Source organism: Haliotis cracherodii, unplaced genomic scaffold, assembly GCF_022045235.1.
Source record: "Haliotis cracherodii isolate W230 unplaced genomic scaffold, xgHalCrac1.p SCAF_10, whole genome shotgun sequence".
NCBI lineage: Eukaryota > Metazoa > Mollusca > Gastropoda > Lepetellida > Haliotidae > Haliotis > Haliotis cracherodii.
Window position 1 is genome coordinate 13203432 of NW_027266265.1, and position 23828 is coordinate 13227259.

General features: G+C 44.2%; 1 protein-coding gene across 1 annotated transcript in view; it reads left to right on the plus strand.

Moving 5' to 3' along the window:
* Window positions 1–18191, plus strand: part of LOC139454076 (uncharacterized) — a 48203-nt gene extending 30012 nt beyond the window's left edge. Inside the window, exons 25-38 of the mRNA XM_071235571.1 lie at window positions 222–336; window positions 1051–1199; window positions 1758–1872; window positions 2698–2900; window positions 5743–5857; window positions 7937–8145; window positions 11027–11173; window positions 12344–12409; window positions 13320–13439; window positions 13721–13855; window positions 14655–14772; window positions 15137–15255; window positions 16307–16424; window positions 18031–18191. Coding sequence (XP_071091672.1) covers window positions 222–336; window positions 1051–1199; window positions 1758–1872; window positions 2698–2900; window positions 5743–5857; window positions 7937–8145; window positions 11027–11173; window positions 12344–12409; window positions 13320–13439; window positions 13721–13855; window positions 14655–14772; window positions 15137–15255; window positions 16307–16424; window positions 18031–18157 — 1856 coding nt within the window. The 3' untranslated portion in view covers window positions 18158–18191. The remainder of the gene's footprint in view (window positions 1–221; window positions 337–1050; window positions 1200–1757; window positions 1873–2697; window positions 2901–5742; window positions 5858–7936; window positions 8146–11026; window positions 11174–12343; window positions 12410–13319; window positions 13440–13720; window positions 13856–14654; window positions 14773–15136; window positions 15256–16306; window positions 16425–18030) is intronic.
* Window positions 18192–23828: the final 5637 nt, after the last annotated feature.

Consider the following 23828-nt stretch of genomic DNA (forward strand, 5'->3'; position numbering starts at 1 on the left):
ATTTACAGCGCCAATAGGCGAAACACGTTTATTTCAACTTTAACGGTAAGCGGTGATTTTGACTTTGACGCTAAAGTCTCGTTTCGCGTTAACGTTTTAAAGTTTACGATACGCTAACACCTTCCCTCCAGCATTTGTCGAACGTAAATATTTGTTTTACTCTTAATGACGCCTTGACCACTGGTGTTCGGCCATTACGGATGACCCTGCTCTGTTTGTAGCTGGCTGCCACTACCATGGCAAGACGTACCAGGCTGGACAGACGTGGGCGGACGGATGCCAATACAAGTGTGCCTGCATCGACGGCAACACCGGATACTACAAGTGCACTGACAGGTCAGGACTAGGTCCGGGTTTGTCAGGAATACCAGACTGGACGCAGGTGGTTCAGGAATACCAGACTAGACGCAGGTGGTTCAGGAATACCAGACTAGATCCGGGTTTGTCAGGAATACCAGACTAGATCCGGGTGGTTCAGAAATACTGGACTAGATCTGGACGGTTCAGAAATACTAGACTAGATCCGGTTGGTTCGGGAATTCCAGACCAATCCGAGTGGTTCAGAAATACCAAATTAGATCCAGGTGGCTCAGAAATAACAGAGAAGGTCCGTATGGTACCCATGCTCGGTGACCTGGCTGGTTGTGTGTCATCGTACCCCGACGACCCGGGGCGTTGCTCATAATATCAACCACTGGAAACTCTTGCCCAAACTCGGATTACTTACATGCAGCTACCTTGGCCTGATATAGTTGGATATCGCTGACTGCAGAGGAAATCAGTAAACAAACAAAAAAATGTACAAGATATATTCTCTTTTTTGAAAACGCAATTAAAACAATGGTTTCCACTCTTGGCAAAGCTTAATTCTAATAATAATAATTATATTAAATATAATAACTAGTAAATTAAGCAGGTAAAATGGTTCTTGTGTCTCAAACATTTTAAATCCGCATTAATCCGAAATTTAATCCGAAACTAAAGACGGGCATGTATGTGTTTATGTTAAGTATGTCCATGTTTCCATGGTAACGCGTGCGTGTGTTCCAGGTGCCCACAGTTCCAGAACCTTCCAGCCCAGTGTTCATTGATAACGGACCCCAATGATAGCTGCTGCAAGACCTATCAATGCAACTTTGCCCAGCAGGCGACCACGCCCAAACCTTTGTTCGCCGTCACCACCCCCCAGCCGGGCGTGGGTAAGTGTCTGGTAATAATGATCACGAAGTACCGATGCTTGATTTCCGGTTAGGTATACCTTGACTCCATGCAGCGCATTTCACATGCTAGCAATGAGGTGAGGTGAAATGGGGTTTAACGTCGCGTCCAAGATTATTGCACTTATATAGCGACGTGCATGTACGTGTGTTTGTGTGGCTGCTTGTACTGGTCCGGACTTATGCCGATTTATAGTGCTAGCTCACTGAGATACCATGCCGCAGTTTAACATGAATACCCCACTCAGACACAGTATACTGACTCCGAGCCGACCAGTCCTTGTTTTAGCCCCTTAATGCCGAGCGCCAGACAGGGTAACAACAAGTACCATCTTTTAACGTCTTTTGGTATGACGCGGCCGGGGATCGAATCCTGGACCTTCCGCTCACCGGGCGGAGGCTCTACCATTAGACCACGGAGGCAGTCTCTAGCAGTGAGAGGAGTGTCGATGTTAATTTTAATGATTATGCTTTATGATTATTTAGAAAAACTAGAAGGAAGTTATCTCGCATTTCTTTTCAATGTGCTGTGTGTTTCAGACTACTGTGTGTATAAAGGCCTGTATTACCGTCAGGGCGAGCAATGGAGCGACGGTTGCACTCTCACCTGTAGATGCGAGGATGCTAAGAACAACTACCACCAGTGCACGGACAGGTAGGACAGTTCTCACCTGTACCAGTAACTCCGCCATTGCAGGCCAATTTACCGATCAGAATTTTCCAAAGATTCGAACCACCTCCATTGTGTGTTGGAGTAAGCGTCTGCCGAGGAGCAGAATGTCGGTGAATCGATCGTCTGGCCGCATCCTACCCAAAAATGTTTAAAGACTGTACCGTTTTGTTATACTTAAGTTTTTTGGTAGGGATAATCAGATATGAAATAAGATATCCCTATCAACAGTGGAGCAGTATATTAGTATCAGTATTAGTTTATATTATTGTATACGACAAAGGTACAGGTATCTGTAGGATGAGTTCAGATAACCGATAATCTGTACTGTTTGTTTGTTTGTTGTTTAACGCCGCACTCAGCACTATTCCAGCTATATGACGGTGGTATGTAAATAATCGAGTCTGGATTACACAATCCAGTGATTGACATCATGAGAATCGATCCACGTAATTGGGATCGAGGACATGCATAAACCAAGTCAGCGAGCCTGACCACCCGATCCCGTTAGTCGTATCTTACGACAAGCATAGTGGCCTTACGGCAAGCATGGGTTGCTGAAGACCTATTCTACCCCGGATCTTCACATCCGATAATCTGTACTGAGATGTGTCCACAAGCTCTCCAGGTCTCATTTGTTTGCGTGGACAGTTTGAATTTTACACAGACTCACTTACATGGACATCTGCTTGCCTTAGTAAAACAGGGACGTGGTTTTATTTTATTGCACCCCAACCCCAACACCATCACCCCACCTTAATCCCGAAAATAAAATGGTGCCCAATTATGATGATAATTGATCGGTTGCAGGTGTCCAAGTTTCACCAACGTGCCTCTTGGTTGCAAGTTGGTGCCTGACCAGAGAGACCCCCAGTGTTGCAAGGTTCCAGAGTGCGACTCCGCCAACCAAGGCACCGGCACCGGCTCCATCCAGCCTCTGGGCTTCCTCGGTTCCTTCACCGGCTATGGACGCCCCCCTGGCACCAACCTGCCCTCTCAGGTCGGATACAGAGGTGACTGCACACTACTGCGCATGCGCTGGCAATAGCAAAATGATCTAATATTGACGCAGAAACGATAGAGTGAGAATGTTATCATAAAACACTACGGATTGTAACGGGACCATTTTACCAGAGGTTTAACTTAGGCAGGGAGTGTCCCAGAACCCCAAGCTTACCCACTTCTGTTCTCTGTCAAGGTAAACTGTTATTAAGGTATCCGAATCTATCAACACCGGTGTCGATTTATCTAGTATATATTTCATGCCGTGTGTCGATAAATATGTCAGCTCTGTGTGTTGCTAATTGTATCAAGCATCCGATCTCGCTGCCATGGTTTCCGGTAGGCTTATTGGCCGATACACCTATGCTGTTTCTATATTAAGAATATTTCAAACCTTGTGACTCTTAATTAACTTCCATGACCGCTGTGCCCCGGGGGCTGAGTGGAAGAGATGAAGCTGTGACCTAGGCGGAGTGGATGAAGCTTTGACCTGGGCGGAGTGGATGAAGATTTGACCTGGGCGGAGTGGATGAAGCTTTGACCTGGGCGGAGTGGATGAAGCTTTGACCTGGGCGGAGTGGATGAAGATTTGACCTGGGCGGAGTGGATGAAGCTTTGACCTGGGCGGAGTGGATGAAGATTTGACCTGGGCGGAGAGGATGAAGCTTTGACCTGGGCGGAGTGGATGAAGCTTTGACCTGGGCGGAGTGGATGAAGCTTTGACCTGGGCGGAGAGGACGAAGCTTTGACCTGGGCGGAGTGGATGAAGCTTTGACCTGGGCGGAGAGGATGAAGCTTTGACCTGGGCGGAGAGGACGAAGCTTTGACCTGGGCGGAGTAGGATGAAGCTGTGACCTGGGCGGAGAGGATGAAGCTGTGACCTTGGCGGAGTGGATGAAGCTGTGACCCAGGCGGAGTGGATGAAGCTGTGACCTGGGCGGAGTGGATGAAGCTTTGATGAAGCTTTGACCTGGGCGGAGTGGATGAAGCTGTGACCTGGGCGGAGTGGATGAAGCCTTGACCTGGGCGGAGTGGATGAAGCTGTGACCTGGGCGGAGAGGACGAAGCTTTGACCTGGGCGGAGAGGATGAAGCTTTGACCTGGGCGGAGTGGATGAAGCTTTGACCCAGGCGGAGTGGATGAAGCTGTGACCCAGGCGGAGTGGATGAAGCTGTGACCCAGGCGGAGTGGATGAAGCTGTGACCTGGGCGGAGTGGATGAAGCTGTGACCTGGGCGGAGAGGATGAAGCTTTGACCTGGGCGGAGTGGATGAAGCTGTGACCTGGGCGGAGTGGATGAAGCTTTGACCTGGGCGGAGTGGATGAAGCTGTGACCCGGGCGGAGTGGATGAAGCTGTGACTTGGGCGGAGAGGATGAAGCTGTGACCCGGGCGGAGTGGATGAAGCTGTGACCTGGGCGGAGTGGATGAAGCTGTGACTTGGGCGGAGTGGATGAAGCTGTGACCCAGGCGGAGTGGATGAAGCTGTGACCCAGGCGGAGTGGATGAAGCTGTGACCTGGGCGGAGAGGATGAAGCTTTGACCTGGGCGGAGTGGATGAAGCTGTGACCTTGGCGGAGTGGATGAAGCCTTGACCTGGGCGGAGTGGATGAAGCTGTGACCTGGGCGGAGAGGACGAAGCTTTGACCTGGGCGGAGTGGATGAAGCTGTGACCTGGGCGGAGAGGATGAAGCTGTGACCTGGGCGGAGTGGATGAAGCTGTGACCTGGGCGGAGAGGATGAAGCTGTGACCTTGGCGGAGTGGATGAAGCTTTGACCTGGGCGGAGTGGATGAAGCTTTGACCTGGGCGGAGTGGATGAAGCTGTGACCTGGGCGGAGTGGATGAAGCTGTGACTTGGGCGGAGAGGATGAAGCTGTGACCCGGGCGGAGTGGATGAAGCTTTGACCTGGGCGGAGTGGATGAAGCTGTGACCCGTGCAGAGTGGATGAAGCTGTGATTTGGGCGGAGTGGATGAAGCTGTGACCCAGGCGGAGTAGATGAAGCTGTGACCCGGGCGGAGTGGATGAAGCTGTGACCTGGGAGGAGTGGATGAAGCTGTGACCTGGGCGGAGAGGATGAAGCTGTGACCTGGGCGGAGAGGATGAAGCTGTGACCTGGGCGGAGAGGATGAAGCTGTGACCTGGGCGGAGAGGATGAAGCTGTGACCTGGGCGGAGAGGATGAAGCTGTGACCTGGGCGGAGTGGATGAAGCTGTGACCTGGGCGGAGTGGATGAAGCTGTGACCCGGGCGGAGAGGATGAAGCTGTGACCTGGGCGGAGTGGATGAAGCTGTGACCTGGGCGGAGTGGATGAAGCTTTGACCTGGGCGGAGAGGATGAAGCTTTGACCTGGCCGGAGTGGATGAAGCTGTGACTTGGGCGGAGAGGATGAAGCTGTGACCTGGGCGGAGTGGATGAAGCTTTGACCCGGGGCTTAATGGATGAAGCTGTGCCCCGGAAGGAGTGGAACAATCTGTTCGCAGGGGCCACGTTGGGGAAGGAAAATTCGAAACTTATTTATGCTTATGTATTGAGGGAAATGTGTAAATATTTTATTTCCGTTTCAGTCACTTTTCTCAATTGTGATATGTAAACTTCACATTAAATTGAACCAGATATATGAATACATGTTTACTCGCCAAGAGTGAGGTGTAATGTCATATTGTGTGTTATGTGAACATGCAATCCGGTTTATAGTCATTAGATAACATCTTGTCCTCAGTACCTAATATAGATGACCCTATTGACATGTTTCAATCGAATGCTCATGAAGCTGGTATAAGGATGCTATCTGCATTCACTGTGATTGAAAGTTCACGAGGACGATCCTTTACCTTGCTCTTCGTACGTTCAGATGCGTGCATCTACAAGGGCCAGATCCACAACCAGGGAGACACCTGGCAGGACGGTTGCAGCCTGGACTGTGAGTGTCTCGACGCCAAGTCCGGCAAGTACAGGTGTACCGACAGGTAGGCACACGATCCTCATTGGTACCCGTTTAGATCAGAGCCCCGTTCCACAAAGCGATCTTAGCGGTACGACTGTCATAATCCTATGTTACAGTATGGGAGTTACGATCATCTTAGCGCTACAACTGTCACAATCCTATGTTACAGTATGGGAGTTACGATCATCTTAGCGCTACAACTGTCATAATCCTATGTTACAGTATGGGAGTTACGATCATCTTAGCGCTACAAGTGTCAAAATCCTATGTTACAGTATGGGAGTTACGATCATCTTAGCTCTACAGCTGTCATAATCCTATGTTACAGTATGGGAGTTACGATCATCTTAGCGCTACAACTGTCAAAATCCTATGTTACAGTATGGGAGTTACGATCATCTTAGCGCTACAACCGTCGTTATTCCATGTTCAAGTATAGGAGTTACGATCATCTTAGCGCTACAACTGTCATAATCCTATGTTACAGTATGGGAGTTACGATCATCTTAGCGCTACAACTGTCATAATCCTATGTTACAGTATGGGAGTTACGATCATCTTAGCGCTACAACTGTCATAATCCTATGTTACAGTATGGGAGTTACGATCATCTTAGCGCTACAACTGTCATAATCCTATGTTACAGTATTGGAGTTACGATCATCTTAGCTCTACAACTGTCGTAATTCCATGTTCAAGTATAGGAGTCACGATCATCTTAGCTCTACGACTGTCGTAATTCCATGTTCAAGTATGGGAGTTACGATCATCGTAATGCTAAGATCGTTTTGTGGAACGGGGCCCTGGTTGCTTGCCTACCATCGTACTCCGACTGCATGGGACGTTGCTCAAATTAATTAATTAATGGATTCTATTTCCTAGAGCCATGTATTTACCACTGGTATATGTTTTGCGGCGTTAAACAACATTGATTCAAAACACCAATTCATATTAAATGTATTCGATCAAGTCGAGGCTCTATTTATACTATTTACTTCAATATAACGTTTTCCGGACATTAATATATTTGACCAGGATATGTCTGTTTTATGCCATGTCTTGACGTCCGGCTGACCCTGCCCTTACTGACGTCATTTGATCACGTCACCCTATCGGACATTGCCATAGTTAAAAGACTAAATGTTGGTGAAACATCTTCGTTGTGGTCCGCCCGGAGAGTAGAAGGTCCGGGGTTCGATCCCCGGCCGCGTCATACCAAAAGACGTTAAAAGATGGTACTTGTTGTTACCCTGTCTTAAGGGGCTAAAACAAGGACTGGTCGGCTCGGAGTCAGTATACTGTGTCTGAGTGGGGTATTCATGTTAAACTGCGGCATGGTATCTCAATGAGCTAGCACTATAAATCGGCATCAGTCCGGACTAGTACAAGCAGCCACACACACACACACACACACACACTCACACACACACACACACACACACACACACACACACACACACACACACACACACACACACACACACACACGTACACGTGCATGCACGTCGCTATATAAATGCAATAATCTTGTACGCGACGTTAAACCCCAGACCATTTTAATACACAACAGACATAAATGCCAGGCGACGGTAATCTATCCATCATATAAAACTGTATTAGTCGGATTTCAACCTATGATTGTGGGTTCGGGGTAGAATAGGTCTTCAGCAACCCATGCTTGCCATAAAAGGCGACTATGCTTGTCGTAAGAGACGACTAACGGGATCGGGAATTCAGGCTCGCTGATGCATGTCCTCGTATCTCAATTGCGTGGATCGATGCTCATGATGTCAATCACTGGATTGTCTGGTCCAGACTCGATTATTAACAGACCGTCGTCATATAGCTGGAATATTGCTGAGTGTGGCGTTAAACAATCAAACAAACAAGGAATTATAATCCAGCAGGTTACCAGATTTACATCCACTATCTCCGAACCCTAACACGCCAAAGGGACGTAACTCTGTTAAAGGGCAATACTTTTCCAGATCGTGTTGTCAGCTCGGTTATTTAAATTCCACAAGGGATAGTTATATTCGGAACTAGTTCCAGGGGATATACGTACTTCTTTAACTTCACCACTTCCATGTTCCTCCTTCAGGTGCCAGCGTTATGCCTCTCTCCCCGCCGGCTGCGTCCTCATCCCAGATGTCAACGACAGATGCTGCCAGAAGGCTGAATGTGCCCCGCCCTCCCAGGGGGGTTGTGTGGACAAGAAGGCAGACTGCTACCTGTACGGTGACTATTCCTGCCGCGACCCCTACACAGCCTGGGCAAAGACCAACTGCGCCAAGTTCTGCGGTTTCTGCGGTAAGATCCCGTTGGTTGCCTCTTACTCAAGCATGGTCGCTTCTGCTGTAGGAGAAACATTCTTCCATAGGAAACGTTCCTTAATCGTTGTCGGATCCTTTTATAAATATCAAAACAAATTAATGCAGGCAAAGATGACGAAAACTGTTTTATGAATTTCTTTTAAAAAGGTATATATGCAGTACTCGTGCATATTATGTAAATCAGGGACGAATCCCAGTCATAAATGTGAGGTGTGTTTGTCTACTGGTTAAAGTGTTCCCTCGTCACGCCGAAGGCCCGGGTTCGATTCTCCACATTGGCATTTTTGATGTTCCCCGCCGTGATATTGCTGAAATATTGCTGAAAGCAGCGTAAATCCATACAGACTCTCTCCCTCACAAAAGGGAGTGTAGGTTTCCGTCTTCCGGAAACCTTCCGGATGCTTTCCCACTTTGGAGCCGGCCCGGATACCTTCCGGAAACCTTTAAAAAAGGTCAAAATTTGGGGGTAGCATTTTGTTCAATTAAAGGGGCACTGATCTAACGCAATTCCCCGGACTGGTTGTTGCCTTTGTTATTGTTTTTTCCCCCGTGAGTACCCGGATGATACGCAACGCAACTGAGCTTGACCAGAGACTGGGCTACCGTCTGCAAGGACAGTTAAATAAACTTGGAGGCTGGAGGCAATATTTGTTTTACGCATTTTTGCATAAACACTGATTGGTTAACTGTGATCTATACAGATTTCGACAAAGGGCACATGTTAATTAATTTCTTCAGCCTAAACAAACAGACAAAAAGAACGGCGGAGCTCATCGGATGTCGTCATTTGGAAATACCCATAATGATAACACTATTAGTTTAATACTAAAAAAAAGTATCCATGCAGTGAAAGCATTTTCGGATTTCGGATTGCGTCGATAATACGATTACTACTCCCTTGTTGTCATCCACGTTTTCTCGTATAACCCTACACTTGTGTATTTGTCGTCATTCACTTGATGCTCAGTTAATGAATTTATTACAGGTACAATTAGTGGTAGCACCACTTAGATTACCTGACAAAGGTTCCCATTTGGCATTTATTGTGTCTGGGGTAATTATTCAATCTAAATCCAGGTTTGAAGTAAGGTGAAATGTGTGTTATGTAATATGCACGTGGCAGACCAACAAGAGGTGAATGATCAGTTGATTTACTTTTTTTGTAAATCAACGGATCGTTCCTAGTGATCAAAGGATTAACAGAAAATACGTTGATTGATTAATCACTGTTATCTTGCACAGTGGATATGTCAAAAGTGAGTGTTTACATAGTTGTCACGTGGGCTTTCTCAGCCGACACTTGAGACTTGACACCTATGTGAAACACCTGAAACAATCCAAGTGATCAGTTGAGAAACGAACACGGGTTATAATATCCCGAAACGATATATATCTTTTAAAATATTTGATTGTTACAGAGACACGTGGCATCGAATAATTTTCTCTGTACAGATACAGACGAGTGGGATATTGTTCCTTTGTGTGAATATTCACGGATACATTCCTCGAACAAGGAAGCTGCATAAAATTTATACACATAAATTTGGTAGGTTGTAATTATGGTATTTGCTTCCTTCATTTGCTGTAGCATTGAACCGATTCGGTCTTGTTTCTCTACGTCTTGGTTGGGAAATTCTTCAATGCGCGATAGACGTTGTTTTCACAGGTCTTTTCCTTTGTAAGCGTGCATATATTATCGTCAATTTGTAAAATGTGATTCTCTCAGGCAATTTATAAAATGTGTAAATATTTCAGTCATTTTGACTAAAAAATCTGTCCAGATTGATTAAGACAATCAAAAGGGCCTACAAACATCACAACAGATTATTATGTAGGATTAGAAGCCAAACAACATGGAAATGTACTTTTCAACGTAACATCTTCAGTCTCTTGGTGATGACATTAAACATAAAAATGTTTGGAATTCGTTATCATAATAATACAGATGGAAATGTGTTTCAGTCACTTTGTAAAATAACGGAATATTTAGGCGTTGAATAAATTTGAAAATGTTACACATTTTGACAGTAAAAAAAAACACACTATAAAAAAGGCTCAGGTGAAATACTTACTTTGTGTTGCAAGTCAAAATAGTGTAAACGAAAATCGCAAAATTACCAAGCAGGTGACTTATCAAGACTTCGTCACCATTACCGATGCTACCCACAAAGATACCTACATTTCCTTATTATCTCGAAAACTGTATTTCATTTTGTTGATCAATGTGACCATACGCCCTTATTACTACCAATAAAGTTACTAATGCGCATACGAATGGCGCTACAGAGGTCGCGAACTAATCTAGATTTCTGCTATACATCCGGGTACTCACTAGGAAAAAACAATAACAAAGGCAACAACCAGTCCCGGGGAATTGCGTTAGATCAGTGCCCCTTTAAGTGTGAAACACATAAAACAATATTTGAAAATTACCAAGAAAATGTAAGGTTGCTGAAGGTATCTGGAAGGTTTCCGGAAGGTTTCCGGACCGGATCCAAAGTGGGAAGGTTTCCGGAAGACGGAAACCTACACTTTTTTCACTGTGACTCGAGTCATATGTGCTTCACATTGTGCCATATATCGGAAAACCCCTATTTATTTATTTATTTATTTATTTATTTATTTATTTATTTATTTATTTATTTATTTATTTAAATATTTTTTTTATCAATTTGGGGTGGGGGAGGCTTTTGTAAATAATAAATTAGGAAAGACATTGAATTTATGTATGGAGATTAAAAGAAGTTCCCGCTAGTTAACCTCATTTGAATATTTATCGGATCGTTATACCAAGTTTATTGGATTGGTTTATCGCATCGATAGCAATAGCCATTATATATATTTTATGTATATGACAGGCACAAAGACGTCCCCGAACCCCCTCAGCTGTAAGGACGAGATCCCCAACTGCAACGAGTACCCCAAGGACAACTGTGTTGGGGAGTATGCGTCCTGGGCCAAGTTCAACTGCCCCAAATACTGCGGCTACTGCGGCGGCGGAGCAGGTAAACTCCTTACACTGAAACTATTCGTAATCCGCACGCACATTCCAGTACATAGTTGGGATTAACAAATTCCAGGTTAACTATTAATGGGTCGGAGTAATGTAATGTTAACACGGAGACTGTGGTCTGGGGTAGAGCGTCTGCCAGGAGCGAAAAATCGGAGGTACGATATGGATTTCAGTTATCTAGTTGATAGAGCGTCAGTCCGCAGAGCGGTTGTGGGTTCGATCCCTGGCCGCGTCTTATCAAAAGACATTAACATATGGTATTTGTTGTTACCCTGCCTGACACTTGGCATTAAGGGAATAAAGCAAGGACTGGTCGGCTCGGAGACAGTATACTGTGTCTGAGTTGGGTATTCATGTTCAACTGCGGCATGGTATCTCAGTTTGCTAGTTAGAAAGAACCGGCATTAGTCCAGCCATACACACACACGCACACATATTACAAGAACTATATGCGACGGGAATTGTCGTAACCCAGTTTGAGTGAATTCATGCAGTATCACTACGCCATTACTGTCCGAGGTGTTAAATGGCGGAATAGGCCGAGCGGACCCGATTGACGTCCATAGGTAGCCCGGTTTAGTCCAGTCAATTTATGACCGAAATAATGCTTACCTCAAACGAATTGCAAAAGAATGTATTTAAGTTATTTCAGTACAGTATTTATTTGTCTGTTTGTTGTTTAACGCCGAACTCAGCAATATTCCTGCCACATAATAAATAATTGAGTCTTGACCAGTGAATGGCATCATGAGCATCGATCGACGTAATTGGGATACGATGACATGCATCAACCATGTCAGCGTGTCTGACCACCCGATCCCGTTAGTCGCCTTTGGCCGCCTCTTACGACAAGCATAGGTTGCTGAAGACATATTCTAACCCGGATATATATATATATATATAAAGTCTAGAAACAGTTGGAATGAGGAACAATTTCATGGACCATGGTCAATTGTTGATCATCGACCTAGGTTCCATGCAAACGAAATTAAATAAACCGATATACGCAGAATCGCCTTGAATATCACGGTTAGACATACATTCACAAGAACATCAGTGTGGAAATGTGTGCATGTATTCTTTCATCAAGAAAACATGAATGTGATCTGACGATGTGTTCCACGTAGAGGAACAGCGTTCTACTGACTACTGTCTGTTACAGGTCCAGTGACTACCCCAAGATCCAACATCATCGTGTACGGCAGCGCCGCCCCCGTTCAAACTGGAGGTGGGTGAAGCCATATTCAAGCTGTATGACGGCGGTCTGTAAAAAATCGAGTCTGGACCAGACAATTCAGTGATTGACATCATGAGAATCGATCCACGTAATTAGGATACTATGACATGTATCAACCAAGTCAGCGAGCCTGACCACCCGATCCCGTTAGTCGCCTCTTACGACAAGCATAGTCGCCTTTTACGGCAAGCATGGGTTGCTGAAGACCTATTCCAACCCGGATGTTCACTGGCCCGTAACGATGTAATTAAAGCGGTAACATCGAGGAAGAGGCACACCAAAGAGTGCCACACTGGAATCATAACTATCAGATGTCCATAAGTTCCTGATAACGGAATAAATGGTTTTAGGTTATCTATTATAAGCATGATGATTGACAGTTCCAATAGCTGTTTCAATACCCATGGTATTCATGAGCTACGCTCTTATATAAACTGCCAAATCTTTTGCATTGCTGCTATACAACTGTTAATATATTCTGTGAGGGCACGAATTAAATGTAATTAACTGTTAAGAGTTGAGTCCCTTTGTCGTGTCAGGATCCTTTGATCGGGGTTCGAATCCCAGATCTCCCCCTTATTCTGAACTACACAACACAATACATGTGCTCTACGACCTCATGTTTACTCCAACCGCTGTGATATACAGTAAACTACGGTTATAACGAACACTCTTATAACGAACTGACGGATATAACGAACTTACTTTTTTGGTCCCGACTATTTGCTGTAGTTATGCTGTATATATGCTTATAACGAACTACGGTTATAACGAACTAAAATTAGTAGTCCCTTTGTGTTCGTTATAACCGTACTTTACTGTATCTCAAATACTATTCAAAGGGCGTTAAGCCAACCTCACTCACTCACCCACTCACTCACTCACTCTCCCCTGCCTCTAGGCTCTCACACCGGCTGCAGCGACAGCCTCGCCACCTGCGCTCAGTATTCACAGGCTGCCTGCCACGACCCCTACGTCTCGTGGGCCATCAACAACTGCCCCAAGTTCTGCGGCCTGTGTGGTAAGTGCACGGCAGGAGCACATTGGACATAATAAAACTCTGTGACGATGTGAAAATGGTCCCGTTAACAGTATTAATAATGACGTGTGTAAAAAAGATAAATTTAAAAAATATATATATGATGATATGTACGTTAAATGACAATTACGTATAATACTAGACCACAAACTTCGCTATCCAACATGTTCGTATGATATTGAAGTCTCGTCTTAACCTCTTAAGTTTGAATAATAGGCGCGCGAAGTACATGCAGTTGTAACCCCGTGTTTATCCATGTGTAGACCAAGTTGGAAAGGTCCCCCAGGGCACCCAAGGAACAGTAACCATGGGGGGTAATGGCGGTGGCATCTCGGGCAGCGGCACCAATAACCCCATGTTCGTCACGGAGTACCCCATGAACGCCATCACCGGCTTCAGTAAGTCAATGGCCCCCAAAATCAGGCCTGATTCTGGGATAATGTTTAGTTCTTTTCATGGCTAAATTTCTTCTTAACGATCAAGACACTTCCAAATTCATGGTACAATAAGGATTCTACCATGAAATAGGAAATTACTCGTTTCTGATTCAGTCAGAGGCTATTAAATCACAATAAACCCCTCTGATTGAAACAGTTGGAAGGACGGGCCACTTTCCCGCGTAAGGATATGCATGCGCACTTTATGCTCGACCATGATTTTGTTTGTTTGTTTGTTTGTTTTTTAACGCCGCACTCAGCGATATTACAGCTATATGACGGCTGTCTGTACATAATGGAGTCTGGGCCAGACAATCCAGTGATTTACATCATGAGCATCGACTCACGTAATTGGGATACGATGACATGCATCAACCAATTCAGTGAGCCTGAACAACCGATCCCGTTAGTCGCCTCTTACGACAAGCATAGTCGCCTTTTAGGGCAAGCATTGGTTGCTGAAGACCTATTCTACCCCGGATCTTCTCGCGTCGCTTTCCCATGAAGATGGCGGAGGGCACGAATTCTTTATCGATGGGAACTTTGGATGTTACGTCACTTTTTACGGTTTTTTTTAATAAAGACAATCCACGAAATATCACTTTGTTAACTCTTAATGATATATTTTTGACGTATACGGTGCTTTGAACTGATGTGCGTTCGGCTCGTTATGTCCTTGTGTATAACGGTGAATGTATCATTGTATAACAGTAAAAGTATAATTGTATAACAGTAAAAGTATGAGCGTATTGTGTGACAGATGCTGGATGTTACTACAAGGGCCGTGTTTACAAAACGGGCGAGGAGTGGCAAGACGGATGTCAGTATAACTGTTCCTGTGTCAACGGACAGACCGGATACTACAAATGCATCTCAGGGTAGGTGTTGATAAAGATGAACATTGAGTTGTAAATGTTGATACAATTTCTGTCAAATTCCATCATGAGGTGAATGATCATTCTCTGTACTAAGCTGTTTGGTTCGTTGTTGTCGGAAAGGATACTACACAAATGTACCTCAATGTACCTTTCTGTATACCGAATGTACCCTAATCAAATCGGAGTACAAAAACGTACCTTAGCGTGACAAGGTCAAGGGCCCGGAAATGTGAGTTTACTCGACCGTCAAACGGACACCTGTTTCGTGCAATGCGAAAATACAGTGTTAGGGAACATTTGTGAATACAATATTAAACAGTTTCACACAAACAGAATTGACAGATTCACACTATACATGTTCCAGCTGCCAAACGTTCCCCAATCTACCTGCCGGATGCACGCTCCAGAAATTAGCCGGATCCTGTTGCGAGACCCCCGTCTGTCCAGGCTCTGGCACCGGCACCGGCACCGGAACCAACACTGGTAGGTCTCGACACGATGTAATGTACCCAGGCCCTCACGATAGTCAAATCACGTCACTGCCATCCTTTGCATCACTGTACAATCAAATGGCGTATGACTCTTCATTGCGACAGTTCACTTCAACCATACCTTTGCAGGCAACAAATATTTACTTTTTTTATGCAAATTGTGAGTGACAGGTGCCACTCGTGGCGACGGACATGTTTAACCTTTCCGCGAACTCCTGGTGTCATTACAAATTTTCAGTAATCGATTAAATTTTTTCAAATCATAATTGCCTTTTACTCCCAATGAGCTGTTTTAGTTGGTTATTTTCTGGCATTGACGTCTTATATTTATCATCGGCACGCTAAGGGACGGTGGGGTAGCCCAGTGGTTGAAGCGATCGCTTGTCCATCGAATACCCTGGTTGATTCCCTGCGTGGTCCATTTCTAGTGGCCCCAGCTGGATATTTCTGGAATGTAGGCTTTGTTTGTTTGTTTGTTGTTTAACACCGCTCTCAACAGTATTCCAGCTAAATGACGGCGGTTTGTAAATAATCGAGTCTGGACCAGACAATCCAATGATTGACATCATGAGCATCCATCCACGCAATTTGGATCGATGACATGCATCAACCAAGTCAGCGAGCCTGACCACCCGATCCCGTTCGTAGCCTCTTACGACAAGCATAGTCGCCTTTTACGGCAAGCATTGGTTGCTGAAGACCTATTCTACCCCGGATCTTCACGGGTCGGATAGGCAAGCGACGTAACACCCAAGATTTTGTGAAATCCTAGTTAGAAAGTCATCTCTTTTTTTATAGTTTTCGTCGAAACTGACTGGTTGAAATTGTGTTAAGTATCACAATTATGAGTGTGTGTATGATTTTACGCCGCTTTTTAGCAATATTCCAGCAATATCACGGCGGGGGACACCAGAAATGGGCTTTGCACATTGTACTCATGTCGGGAATCGAACTTCGGCTTGACGAGCGAACGCTTTAACTTCTAGGCTACCCGACCGCCCCTCACAATTATGAGACATACTATACATTGAGTTGTTCCTCAGGTGGTACGTGTCTCTACAAGGGCAAGTCGTACCAACAGGGTATGACGTGGAACGACGGCTGTGACTTCACCTGTACCTGCACTGACGCCGCCGCCTCTCGATACCAGTGCCGACAGAGGTATGTCCATCATCGGCCACACTCGTAGAGTTAATACGAGTGCACAATATTTAAACTGAGTGAGTGAGTGATTTGGTTTTAACGCCGCTTTTAACAGTATTACAGTTATATCGCGGCGTGTCAGCTTAATGTGGGAAGAAAGCCCGAAGTGATTCAGGTCTCAGACGTTTACCACTTCGGTGAAACCCACGAGCACGGGTATGGTGCTGACAAATATTTAAACTGTATTTTGGCCAGTTAGATTCTTCAGGCGATAACACGCAAGTTCTTCAAAATGGAGCCACTGTGTGAGGCAGTGAGTGGGTTTGTGAGTGTGTGGTTGAGTGAGGAAACGAGAGTGGATTAGTGGAAAACGAGAGTGGATTAGCGGAAAACGAGAGTGGATTAGTGGAAAACGAGAGTGAATGAGTGCATGTGTGAGTGGATTAGTGAGTGAGTGAGTATGGTTTAACTCCGCTTTTAGCACAATTTCCAGCAACATCACTGCGGGGGACACCAGAAATGGGCTTCACACATTGTACCCATGTCGGGAATCGAACCCGGGTCTTCGGCGTGACGAGCGAACGCTTTAACCACTAGGCTACCCGACCGCCCCAGAGTGGATTAGTAGAAAGGTTTTTACTTGTAGAAATATCACGTAGATAGACACTATACATCATGGCCATCTTGGAATTTAACCATGGTTGAAGCGAACACTTTCACCAGCTCAGTATTCCATTCTTAAGAAGAAGGAAGAGGACTTAAAATCCTCAACTCTTCAACGAATTATGTTTGCTCTTGATTAGTGTGTGTGTGTGTGTGTGTGTGTGTGTGTGTGTGTGTGTGTGTGTGTGTGTGTGTGTGTGTGTGTGTGTGATAACGGAATGTATTTCATATTTTATTATTACCCAAATAATTTGTTGTTGCGGAAATATTTCCGGTTTTTCTTTATTGGGACAATAGTTTTTGTAGTTTAGCCCCGAGGCAAGGAAGTTAGCTGACTGTAAAAGTCGATCTAGGCTTACCCAACTAGGCTGGAATTTCGTTGCTCGATCGTAGCGCCATCAGTGGCTATTACGAGTTATGTCCCTTCTATGTCCCTCCCACTGACCAATTAAATTCCACTTCTCATATTTCTTGCAATTGCTTCAAACAAAAGGGCAGCGTTTCACATTCCCTGCCTCACAGATACCCACGCATGTGGATTCTACCACACCACTTGAGCACCTTGATTTAAAAAATGAACATATTTTGAAAAATACCAGTTATCGGTACGCAAGCTTTGCAAATCCTGCTATCGACCGAAATCTGCACGGCAGTCACCATATGTTTCCGAACAAGATGTCGATTTCGTAACACGAATTTGATTGGACTATGCATAGACTCGTTAGTGCAGCCAAAATATAACTCCATAATTCCAGCCTAGTTCAGCAAGGGTGGTAACTGTGAGTTTTATTGTCAGTTAACTCCTTTGCCTCGGGAAGATTTTAGCCTTGAATGTAAAGAGCAAAATATGTAATAATGTTACTTTCATGTAGTCATCTGTTTCAAACAAACTGTATGTACAGGATAAAATGTTTTCTCCAACAGTGCAGTATTTTAAGCTCACCCCATATTTCTCTCACAGGTGTATCGCCTGGTCCCTCCCAGCGGCGTGTACCATCCACGAACCTGCCCCCGGGAAATGCTGCAAGACTCCCACCTGTCCCCCCGGATATACCATTAGCTACCCCCCAGGCTACACGGCAGAATAGACGCATAATGATGACGTCATGGTGACGTGGTACACATAACCTCAAAGAAAAGCTCTAATTTAGGGATTGTGATGTTTTAGTATGTTTACATGAATAAAACCGTAAAACAGATATGTTTTTTTTAAAATGAATCACAATGAGGCAGATCTGGTATTTACTTTACAGATGAATCTACTCTAAAGTCTTTTTCTAACTCAAGGGCTGGTTCCGGCAAATTTTGTAACCCGGATGTGTCGAGTTACTGGGTCTCGAACTCAATTTATAGTCTCAAAAGTTAAAATAGATAGAACGAACCGAATGTATTTGAAATACATAACCTAGGACAAGGTACACCTGTAGATGTATTTATGTTTTTTATTTCTTATATAAATATTATTTGCATAAAATATCGAACGTCTGCTTTCAGAGGGTCGCGTCGGATGTGTCGACACCCGGATAAGTAGAACTATTTCTCTTGTCCCCTGGAGTTGGAGACAGTGGGTTCGACTGTTATTTGAGTATTTAACATGAACTGAGACTTTCAAGGGGTTAGACCTGGGCATATTGAGAGTCCTAGCAAATTGACTGATATCTCTTTTGTCTGCTCACTCAAGTTTATTATAAAAATATATCTACCAGTTAATTACCGTAATAACATGCCGCAGTCTCCGTTTCAGTGAGTGAGTGAGTGAGTGAGTGAGTTCGGTTTTACGCCGCTTTTAGCAATATTCCAGCAATATCACGGCGGGGGACACCAGAAATGGGCTTCACAAATTGTACCCATGTCGGGAATCGAACCCGGGTCTGCGGTGTGACGAGCTAACGCTTTAACCACTAGGCTACCCGACCGCCCCAAGTCTCCGTTTCAAACGATGCTGGTTACAATGTCTTTGAAATTTCAAGTTACCTCTCCATAGACACATATACATAATACAATTACACGATGAAACATACAAAGACTGACACAAGATGGATGATAGCGAAAGGAAGTTATGGACAACGAGGTTCCAAGACACACTGACCGTTTTTTCTTATCTATGTAGTGATGTACATCTATTAATATCAGCTAATGTTTCTTTGCCGTCAGATCTGAAATGCCACATACGAGCATCAGTAAAGGAATCACAGCTCTACGATCTACGCTATCGTGAATAGATGTAAACTTGTTTTGTTTTTTTTAAATAGTAAATAGTGGCCCCTTCAAACTATTTTATTATGAAAAGTGGTTTCTTTGTAAATGCCTTCTTGTGCCAGACCTTTCTCGAAAGACGTATTAGCGGTCTGTGTACCTCAAGCTATTATACTTGTTTATTGTTTTGTTTGTAATTCAATGCCGCACTCGGCAATATTCCAGCTATATGACGGCGGTCTGCTCATAATTGAGTCTGGATCGGACAATCCAGTGAATGATATCATGAGCGTCGATCTATGCAACTGAGATACGATGTCATGCATCAACCATGTCAGCGAGTCTTGACTACCCGATCCCGTTAGTTGCCTCTTACGACAAACCAGTTTAATATTTGCAGTTAAATTTACACCATCAGATACGAAATTGAATTCTCTTCATTTCTGCCTCATTTTATAGCCGGGGTAGATCCTGTGCCGCAAGAGCGTAATTCTCGCTCAACCTTCATTTTTCAGATCTTATGAAAATGTGCGTCAGAAAAATAACTCGGGCACCAGCGGTTTAAGACCCGGATCTAACCCGGATCTTCACCGGTTAATGATACTTGATTAAACGTCTTGATGTTCAATAGAATTTGTTCACCATTTTGAGTGAGTGAGTGAGTGCGTGTGAACAGTAAAAATGTAAACATGACAACGTTGTTACAATATAAACTTGACAACATTGTTACAATGTAAATATGACCACGTTGTTACAATGTAAACATGACAACGTTGTTACAATGTAAACATGACAACGTTGTAATAATGTGAACAAGACAAAAGTGTAACCATGTATCCACAACAACACTGTAAACATGACAACGTTGTTACAGTGTACGCAGGACAACCCAGCAACCATGTATCCCCAACGACATCGTAACAATGTGAACAGGACAACGTTGTTACAATGTAAACATGACAACGTTGTTACAATGTACGCAGGACAACCCAGCAACCACGTATCCCCAACGACATCGTAACCATGTAAACATGACAACGTTGTTACAATGTGAACATGACAACGTTGTTACAATGTAAACATGACAACGTTGTTACAATATAGATATGACAACGTTGTTACAATGTAAACACGACAACATTGTTACAAAGACAACGTTGTTACAATATAAACATGACAACGTTGTTACAGTATAAACAGGACAACCCAGCAACCATGTATCCACAACGACATCGTAACCATGTAAACATGACAACGTTGTTACAATATAAACATGACAAGGTTATTACAATGTAAACATGACAACGTTGTTACAATGTAAACATGACAACGTTGTTACAATGTACGCAGGACAACCCAGCAACCACGTATCCCCAACGACATCGTAACCACGTAAACATGACAACGTTGTTACATTATAAACATGACAAGGTTATTACAATGTAAACATGACAACGTTGTTACAATGTAAACATGACAACGTTGTTACAATGTAAACACGACAACGTTGTTACAATGTAAACATGACAACGTTGTTACAATATAATTAGGACAACCCAGCAACCATGTATCCACAACGAAATCGTAGCCATGTAAACATGACATCGTTGTTACAATGTAAACATGACAACGTTGTTAAAATGTAAGCAGGGAAATCGAGTAACCATGTATCCACAACGACACCGTAACCATGCAAACAGACCAACGTTGTAACCATGTGAACAAGACAACAGAGTAAAATAACCATATTCACACAACGGACGTGGTTTCAGCCCACCTGCCCTAAGTCCATTGGCTCACAGGGAATTTCTCGGATTTCAAATGAATACTGATAAGGGCTGGATTCCATGTCCAGTATCTGGTTATACCTTGTCTGAGGGGCGGTCGGGTGGCCTAGTGGTTAAAACGTTCGCTCGTCACGCCGAAGACCCGGGTTCGATTCTCGACATGGGTACAATGTGTGAAGCCCATTTGTGGTGTCCCCCGCCGTTATATTTCTGGAATGTTGCTAAAAGCGGTGTAAAACCAAACTCAGTCATTCACTATACCTTCTCAGAGAACATGATTCGTTGTTTTATGACCACCTTCAGCGCTAAATGTCTTTGCTTACATTATATGTCAGTCTTCATAGGCAAGGTTTTGATGGTCAATTTGCATGTACACGCAGAGACCAACTTTTGTTGAGTTTATGAGGGTCGTGTATCACTCATAACGCCTTGTATTACAGGTAAGTCATCAAGGTGGCATATAGGCTCGTTAACGTACACAAGAAACATCCACGCAGACAAGACGCATCCTTGTCCTACACCTTGTCTGATTTGCTACATTCGACTTGCCTCCCCAGTATACAGACGCAAGTAAAAAATTCGTGGGACGACTGACGTATAATATGCTAGGCTTTCCCCTGCACACACATCATACGACTTCCTGGAGTATTCAGGAGTGCTTGGACCATCATCCCACCTAAAGTCACAGTTTGGTCTACCGGGCTTCATATATGTGAGGGAGCGGTCGGGTAGCCTAAAGGTTAAAGCGTTCGCTCGTCACGCCGAAGACCCGGGTTCGATTCCCGACAATGTGTGAAGCCCATTTCTGGTGTCCGCCGCCGTGATATTGCTGGAATATTGCTAAAAGCAGCGTAAAACCATACTCACTCACTCACTCATATATGTGAGGGGGAACGGGTGGCCCAGTCGTCTAAGGCGCCGCAATTCTCTGTGCAGAGTTGCGTCCCTTGGGCACGCCAGAAACCTATGATTGTGGATTCGAATCCCGGTTCGCCCCGATTATGTTTTCTAGATTTGTCAGCACCATACCCCTGCTCGTGGGTTTCACCGAAGTGGTAAATGTCTGAGGCCTGCATCACATCGGGCTTTCCTCCCACATTAAGCTGACACGCCGTGATATATCTGGAATAATGTTAAAAGCGGCGTTAAACCCAATTCACTCACTCATAGGTGTATTCACAATCATGGGTCGTCTTTGTTTCTTCGTAATCCTGTAGTATTTAAAAAATATCTACTTCAAATGCACATATTTTCTATTGTCTCTCAGCCTTCTTATAGTAACCCAGAAAATCGCATTTAACCTGTTTATGTAGGATAAATATCGTTATCGGCACCTCGGGACCTGCCTTCTGCTGACCACACACTTTTTACCGGACACATCTGGTAATGATAGAGGTCAAGATTTGAACTTTTCCATTCAGATTTCAGGTACATCTTTAGTGCACTGACAATGGAGTCAAAATAGCCTTCTATCTTATCAGCTTCTATATTGAATCGTGACATCACCTAGTAATCCTAGCAATCGAATGTTTCCTTTAGTCATGCTTGTACACACATTCCTATTGGTAGAGGGGAGATGAGTACGGACCACAGATGTGTCTAATAGCTGGGCCTGTAAACACTGTAAAACTGTGTTTAGATCCTAAAACCTAACCGTGTTCCTTGTCCGATAATGTTGACGCGTTTAGGATCTAAACGTGTTAATTGTCAAAATGTGGGAAATACCCGTATGCCCCATTGAAATTCATTGTATTAATAAATAATAGCTGGCCCTGTAAAACTGCGTTTAGATCCTAAACACAAACCTAACCGTGTTCCTTGTCAGATAATGTTGACGCGTTTAGGATCTAAACCTGTCGTCTAAGGCGCCGCGAATCGCTGTGCAGAGTTGCGTCCCTTGGGCACGCCAGAAAACTATGATTGTGGGTTCGAATCCCGTTCTCCCCGATTATGTTTCAAGGTTTGTCAGCACCATACCCGTGCTCGTGGGTTTCACCGAAGTGGTAAACGTCTGAGACCTACATCACTTCGGGCTTTCCTCCCACATTAAGCTGACACGCCGCGATATAACTGGAATACTGTTAAAAGCGGCGTTAAACCCAATTCAATCACTCACTCTAAACATGGTGAGGTTTGTGTTTCAGAGCTACACGTCTTTATGGTCAAAATGTGGGAAATACCCGTATGCCCCATTGAATTTTATTGTATTAATAAGACATTAATTAATAAAAAGAGGGGTTTTCTATATGCTTGTTTTGTAGCTTTAATGGGGAAAATAGAAGTGTGGAGGGTAACTTAAAAAGGTTGGTGATCTGTGGTAGTAATCAAAAATACTTCAATTATCACTTTTGTTTCCTGTATGATAGAAACTATAATTGTAATACAGCTGAAATACATTCATAATCATAACTCATTTAAAACCTCGACATCCGGGGTAGAATAGGTCTTCAGCATCCAATACTTGCTGTAAAAGGCGACTATGCTTGTCGTAAGAGGCGACTAACGGGATCAGGTGGTCAGGCTCTGACTTGGTTGATGCACGTCATCGTATCCCAATTGCTTGGATCGATGCTCATGATGTCAATCACTGGATTGTCTTGTCCAGACTCGATTATTTACAGACCGCCGTCATATAGCTGGAATATCCTTAGTGTGGCGTTAAACAAGAAACAAACAAACAAAATAAAACCTCGACGCCATACGAACCTGCAACCTCTTGATTTGTACTCCTTCGCACTACCACCTGTACTACGGAGATTGTCGACGTTACAATACT